At 40.5% G+C, this 7,500-nt stretch overlaps 1 protein-coding gene across 1 annotated transcript in view; it reads right to left on the reverse strand.

Moving 5' to 3' along the window:
- LOC137970699 (FAD-dependent oxidoreductase domain-containing protein 2-like) overlaps positions 1-7,500 on the reverse strand; it is a 24,318-nt gene that overhangs the window by 6,564 nt on the left and 10,254 nt on the right. Inside the window, exons 8-14 of the mRNA XM_068817232.1 lie at positions 7,228-7,294; positions 6,635-6,682; positions 5,953-6,011; positions 2,523-2,645; positions 1,449-1,507; positions 1,033-1,153; positions 551-622 (exon numbers count right to left, since the gene is read on the reverse strand). Of these exons, the coding sequence (XP_068673333.1) occupies positions 551-622; positions 1,033-1,153; positions 1,449-1,507; positions 2,523-2,645; positions 5,953-6,011; positions 6,635-6,682; positions 7,228-7,294 (549 nt within the window). The remainder of the gene's footprint in view (positions 1-550; positions 623-1,032; positions 1,154-1,448; positions 1,508-2,522; positions 2,646-5,952; positions 6,012-6,634; positions 6,683-7,227; positions 7,295-7,500) is intronic.

The raw sequence follows: 7,500 nt of genomic DNA on the forward strand, positions 1-7,500 counted from the left end.
GACTTGGAACTTAAATAAAGTTTATCATCATTATTAGACAACCAACCCCCACTGACGTTTCTCTGCTAATTCGTAACATGCCCCAACCTTCACAATGAAGCCCAGCTTTGTTGAAACTGTATCAACCTCGTTCTCAAAAGAGAGATTTGACATCGCGTTCGCGACAAACGTTAAACATTGGACTAAAATTTGCGTTTTGCCAAAATGGAAGAATACAAGTTCATTTCTCCCCTGTTATCTTCAAATAGCAATAGGCTCCTTCAAGTGTAAGTCATGCGTTTTACATGATGATTGAATCCCTCAGGTGGAAAGACTATCTCCATGGCCAAGTACACGGCTCAACTGTTTGTATCTATATGAAATATATGAGACATTCAGTACCCTTTGAGTTCTCCACGCTACTAAGATCTTCTATCCTCCGTGCAAAGAGCCCTTTACGGTAGTGTAAAAGAAAATGTGGCCTTTTCTTGTAATCTTTTCTTGAAATCATATGTGTCCGTTCATATTAGAATACCTGCACTTTTACCTACTCATTTGATATCTTGCATACCTGTGTAACGGAAGCCATGAATGAATCCGCCGGCCGACTTTCGGAAGTCGATAGAATGAGTATTGGTACCGGCTACAGAAGAACCAAAAAAAAAAATGAGCCATGTCAAACTCTTTGACGGTACTTTCGATATTCATTTCTTTTTAACGATCGATGGTAAATTTAGATTCCTCTAAAAGCGTCCTCAAGCTACTGTAAAATCCAAGGATAAGCCGAGTTGTGATCTGATTTGATATGAACCCTAACTTCTATGCGAAAAATCGTTACAGTGTAGAGAGCAATCGCAGCCTCAGGCGTTCGAGTCCCGTTACAGCGTGGCGTTTTTTAGTGTTTTTCGCAAGTAGTAAAGTTGCTTCATTTGCTCCCGCCTACGACTTTACCCTAATAAGAAAGGTTTCGTATCCGCATTTTTCTTAATATAATTCTCATTAAATTCATCACCAATGCAATTATTAATTTGTTTTTCGCTATTTCCAACTCACCGAAGTAAAGTCCGGGAACCGTAGTTGACTCGTAGTCAGCTTTGATGGATGGGTACTTCTTGGAACGCATGCCTATACATGGCCTCGGTTTGGTTGAATTGTCAAACACGCTAAAATCAAACTAAGGAGACGAAACAACAGCCACTTAAGTGAGAAACTAGGCACTTGCAGACATTTTCTAAACTGAGCAGAAAAGACGGAAATTTTGAAACAGGATGAAGCCCCAGAATGGTGCCAGAATTATGCAGCTGCGTTTTTTAAAGAATTCGATGCTTTGATAAAGGAAATACAATCTCCAAAAGGCGATGTGGAAGCTGGCGAAAAAGGCGCAGCGAGAGGAATGCACTCATGGCGTGTATGTCCGGCGGGCTATCAAGCGTTTCAATGCAACTTTCAAGGGGCAGGGAAGAACTTACCTTGAAACCCAAGCACCTGATAATGCGGTCATAAGGTTCTCTGACGGCAAAGTTGTCAGCTACATGAGAATAGGTAATACAGAGATAAGGAAGCACTAAAATACACTGAAAATAAAATTGTGCCTTAATCAATGGGGATTAAGGGATGCTCCTGCAAAAATACGTGTGATCCTGACGGGATACAAAGTAATGACCTTCCGATTGCTTGATCGGATGCTTTGAAAACGAGTTACGGGAGGTTCTTGACGCTTTCGTCCATCTGATATACGTCCTTCACACTGCTAGAACTTGGGATACACAATCTACAAGTAGAATGATGTTCTCGTAGCAGGGTTGGCACAGAAACGATTGGAGTATTCGCCTTGTTTTACTCCCGGTCTGAGAGACAATGTCGTTTTCTTTAATCGTGGTTTTCTAATCTGGGCCAGTTTCTCGAAAGTCCCGGTAAGTCACACGGTAAGTTCCCGATGAGTTTTCGGGTGTTTCTCCAGTAATCAGGTTTTCCCTGCATCCCAAAAAAAGTTCAATACGTAGCTATCACATTGAATCTCGGGAAGGAGTCAACAAATACTGGACCATAATCATGGCCTATGTTGCGTTTCTAGTTTTCTGATTGGTTCGTCACTCAACCCCGGTTATCAGCTCAACTACCGTAAGACCTAATATGGAAACTGACTGATTCAGGTATTCTCAAGCTGGAAAATGATTAGCCTCAATTTCCAAGCCATCCAAGCATTCAGAATTGAATGAAGATTTAATAAGACAATTATTCCATCCGCGCTTGTTGGATACGAGACTGTTTATAGCCAACTCATATCCAAATAATTGTAAAGTATCAGAAAAACGGAAAAGTTTCTTTTTCACTCCCGCAAACTTATGGGCTCGCATAATCATCGCGGCTTCAGGGTTTGAATTTTAACGAATGCAACATGAAATATAGGCCGGTGCATGGAATCATGATCATCAATTCGAAAATACCTCATTAATTAGCCTAGTGGCGTGGACGTTAAAAAAGACAAAGCTAAAATAAAACCAGCAATGGAATTATAACAAGTAATGTTCAGGGCAGCTTACGAGCATTCCCGTTGTCTGAAACTGGCTGATCTGGTGTGACTACATTCTCGCCCGTCCCATCAAAAGCATCAACGTAGAGCTTGCCATCTCTCTTTATCACTGCTATCTCTTCAATTGGAGCTTCTGCAAATAGAAAAGTAATAGAACGATGCACTTTTATGCCACTATGCCACAGAAAAGCACGTGGGTTTGGAATGTGATGTCTTGATTGGCTTGGTTTTAAATTTCTACTACGCTTTCCTGCTGCTTGGAATAAAAAATCTGGCGCCGCGTTTTGAGCCAATAGAAAGTTTTGAGAAACGTTGACGGCTAAGACAATTACAACGGCGCAGAACAAAAATATCATTGCTTCAAAGAGGAAAAATAATCGAACGGCACACGCGATTCACATTTTAGCGTCTTTTTGCGGCACTCTGCATAACAACGGCGTAAAATCACTAAGGGCGCGTTTGATTGTAGCCTGCGAACGCAGACGTATTTCCGGTGGAAATACGTCTGCGTTCGCAGGCTAGTTTGATTGACCCTATTCCGGAATAAGGATACGTGGAGTGATGATTAAAACGGTATGTTTGGCGCGTTTCGAAGCAGCAAGGATAACAAAAATATGTTTAAAGTAGCATTTTACCAGCTACTTGACAATTTTAATGTGAATCTCACAAAAACGAAGGATTTCTAACTTAGGGTGCGTTCGATTGACCGTATTCCGGAATAGGAATACGTGGAATAGAAGAGAAAAGTCCTTCGTTTTTACGGAGATTCAAATTAAAATTGTCAAACACCTGCTTACATGATATTTTAAACATATGTTTATTATCCTTGTTGCTTCAAAACGCTAGACATACCGTTTAAAATCATCACTCCAAGTATTCTTATCCCGGAATAGGGTCAATCGACGCACCCTTAGGGTGCGTCCGATTGACCCTATTCCGAAATAGGAATATGTGGAGTAATGATTTAAAATGGTGTGTCTGGCGCTTTTGAAGCAACAAGGATAATAAAGATGTGTTTAAAATAGCATTTTAGCAAGTGTTTGATAATTTTAACGTGAATGTCCGTGAAAACGAAGGATTTCTAACTACTATTCCATGTATTCCTATTCCGGAATACGGTCAATCGAACGCGCCCTATTCCGGAATACGGTCAATCGAACGCACCCTAAATTTGAAGTTTCGTGAACCTTTCATTCTCTATTCTTACTTTGAAACAACTCGTACCAATTTATTTTTAGGATTCTTCACCAACATCGTAGGACGTGAACGAGATGGAATAATCGCGAAAGTTATAATAGGGACCTTAAGATCTACGACGGCGACTTCGACGAAAACGTCACCTCGAAATATCACTTTGCCTTATCATAAGTCATTCGCGGTTATTCTATCTCATTCACTTCTTACAGTTTGGGCGAAGTATCCTAAAAATAAATTGGTACGAGCAGTTACAAAGTGAAAATAGAGAATGGGAGATTCTCTGTTGCATGCGCACGTTGTCGTCAAAACCTCAAATTTGGTAATTCCACGTCGTCTTTATGCAGACCACCGCAAATATCCGTGCTAAAATCCGTGCTCCACGTGCAGCACGATTATTTGTGCTATTTTAACCGATGATATCATTGTTTTGCGCCGTTGTTGTTGCCGCCGCCGTCGTAAAATCTTAAGCTCCCTATTCTCGGTTTTCACATGACGTCACGACCGCCATGTTGGTGCCCCTAAACAAAGAAAAGGCGGCCATGTTGGTGCCCCGACCAAATCCTCTGGGAATTTAACTCTATTATTATGCAAATGCTTCCTTTTGTTTTCGTCGAAAAACATGGCTGTTGATCACGTGAGTGAAAACCAGCAATTCACGAAACGACGACGCCGACGGCAACGACGACGCTACAAAACAATAGGTTTAGTCAGCAAAAACAATGGCTCTGCACGCTCTGCACGTGCGTTTTATATTTTGGTACATTTCTGTGCCGTCATCTCCTGAATGACGACGTGAAATGACCAAATTGGCCGAATTTATACTAGAGACGAATTATCCGTCTAGTCGGATAATCCATCCGGATAATTCGTCTAAGTATAAATCCGAAGACGAATTTTGACGAGTATTTTGTCTACATATAGGTTACGCGTTACGCCATCTTGAAATAGGCATCCCAGGAAACCCTGCGAAAATATAGAAACCAGTCCCTCTCATGTGGAAACTTCGTCAAAAAACCGGACATGTACTACAGCTACTACAGCTACTACAGCTACTACAGCTACTACAGGCACTACAGCTACTACAGCTACTACGGGTACTACGGGTACCACGGGTACTGCAGGTACTAGGGGTACTACAGCTACTACAGCTACTGCTGGGTCATAGGTAGTGTATGGGTGTAACTGGGGACATAATAGTAAGGTCTTGTGTATGGGTGTAACTGGGGACATAATAGTTAGGTCTTACACCAAGTACTACCCAAAAAACCGTCTACGTTTCCGTCTAGATTTATCCGTCTGTTAGCACGTCTTGAAGACGTACTAACAGACGAATCAGCCTCAGACGACTTTTGCTCCATAATTCGTCTTCGTACCGAATTTATACTTCGTATACTTATTTATAATTCGTCTTCGTTCCGTCTCTGACGGATAATTCGTCTCTAGTATAAATTCTGCCCTTCAAGGTTCTGTGGAGGAAGTTAGCACATGACGATGAATTTTCAGTTCTCTCTCGACGCTTCCGACCCACTCATACCAGTTTAATTCCTCGACAGTTACTACACATTTTAACGCGAAACGACATACACCTTATTCCAAAATGGCCGGTATTTAGATATTATTTTGTTTTTATTCAAATTAGACCTTGATGCCCCGTTCAAGGCAAAATATTCTTTTGGATTTTCAGCTCAAGAACGAGGCATCAAGGGCTAATTTGAATAAAAACAAAAGAATATTTAAACGACGGGCCATTTTGGAATAAGGTCTATGAAATAGTTTCGTAGTGATATGAATAACGCGAACTCGTATTTTTAAATGAGGTCCTTGTAGCCGTCGTTGTCCTGGTTTCGTAAGCGCCCCACTAATAGGCTGGGGACGCGCTACCATGTTACGGTGTTGCCAGCATTGTGTTTGCTTTTGCACAAGATTGTCTGTATTTGGTATTATGACCGTCAATCGACAGTCTCTTTGCTCAGGCGGGTAAAGGGACAGAAAACACCTTGATTTCGTCTGGCGTCATGCCTTGAAATAATGACGCCGCACGAGATGAGCACCGATACATGTAAGGAAGTAATGACATGGTACAGTGGGATAATTAAAAAAAGTTCACTTTGCGTCCGAAAAAATAAAGAAAGTAATAATAATTTATTATGATTATTATTATGATTATGATGATAATTTTTATTATTATTTATTAACTCCAAAAGTATGACAAATGATTGAATGATGACATTAAAGAATCTTACCCAGCAATGCATCCAGGGATTTGAGTTGGTACGTGTCTAATATTCCATTGTTAATTGCTCTAAAAAAACAGAATCCAAACTACTCTTACTAAGCTACTCTCTTATTTTATTCCACAGTATAAATTGAGCTGTGACTTTATTTTGGAGTCCATTGAAAAAACCCTCCAGGTCCAGGATTTACCAATACCTTATTGTTGCAAATAGGAAGCAAAAGCTTAGAGTGGGAGTCGGATAAAGAGTCACAGAGCGCTTACCATTTGAATGGAATTTTCGGTAATTCCGGAGAGAATTCAAATGGAACGGTTCATCTCGGTGGAATGTATTCGGAAAAAAGGTAATACCTTTCGAGGTATTCCCTTTTTCTCGCTTTGACCGGAATGCCCGGAAATTTCTGTACCATTTGTCCACATTTACAAGTGCGACAGAAAATAGACCGTTTCATTTGTTTTTCAACCGGAACAACCCGTTTTTCTGGCAAATGATACAGCACATTCCCATTTTCTTTTTCTACGTACAGAACATGCAGTACCATTTGTCGAAACATTCTCACCGAAAATTTCAATCAAATGGTAAGCGCTCACACTGTTTGTAATATTACAAGGAGAGACCCACGGAGCCTGGGTACAAAACTTTTACAACACGACCACGACCTGTGAATTTCAGCTTCACTTGCAACGATTACCTTAGGTCTCCGACATAATGAGTTTCCCATGACAATCGCACTCTTGACCTGCAAAGAAAGAAGAAACATTCCTTCGACAACCTTTCGTTAGTCGTTTTAATTGATCCCCGTAGAGATTGACCGTAAGTACATCAATTTAATTTGACCTTATTTACATGCATTGGATAGTGAACTTAATTAAGCTAATAATTTTAATAACGTCACAGTTCATCACACCATTGGCCTCAATCGGGCAACATGGACAAATTTCTGTCCAGATCCCTTTGATGGAATATTGTAGGCGTTGGGAAACAATGCTCCATAAACGAGGTCACTGAGAAATGCTCGCGTACCTAAATAAAGCACCAAATTAAAAGTAAACATTGTACCCAATACAAACATCGGGTCGAACCATTTTTATCCCGCCACTAAAAGCCTAATCCCTATTTTGTCGGCACCCACTGAGGAATAAAATTCGGCTCACAGAATATAGGGCCATGTATTTCCATATCATTGAATAACAATGTGTGTGTCTCGTTCTACAAAAGCTTCTAACTAATTTGCATGTGCTGGCCCTGTGTGGCCCTGTGTTCGGTAGTTGCTTTTAAACAGACCTTGCAAACATATGAATTAAGTTTGTTGCTCCCATTATGCTATCAGCGGTCTCAAAAGCTGAATTCCCTAAAAAAAGAAAGAAAATGCAGAGAAATTATTGCATTTGGAATATTAAAGTAACAGTACAGTGAAGTGATTTCTGTGATTTTGAATTGAAGTATTTGTAGCCATTGTCACTGTTCTTGCTTAACCAATGCAATATATGACTGATCTACCACAACTTTAGACCAGACCACCAAACTGGCGATTTCATTTATTTCTCATGGCTAACA

This window comes from Montipora foliosa, chromosome 9 (genome assembly GCF_036669935.1).
Source record: "Montipora foliosa isolate CH-2021 chromosome 9, ASM3666993v2, whole genome shotgun sequence".
Classification (NCBI taxonomy): Eukaryota; Metazoa; Cnidaria; class Anthozoa; order Scleractinia; family Acroporidae; genus Montipora; species Montipora foliosa.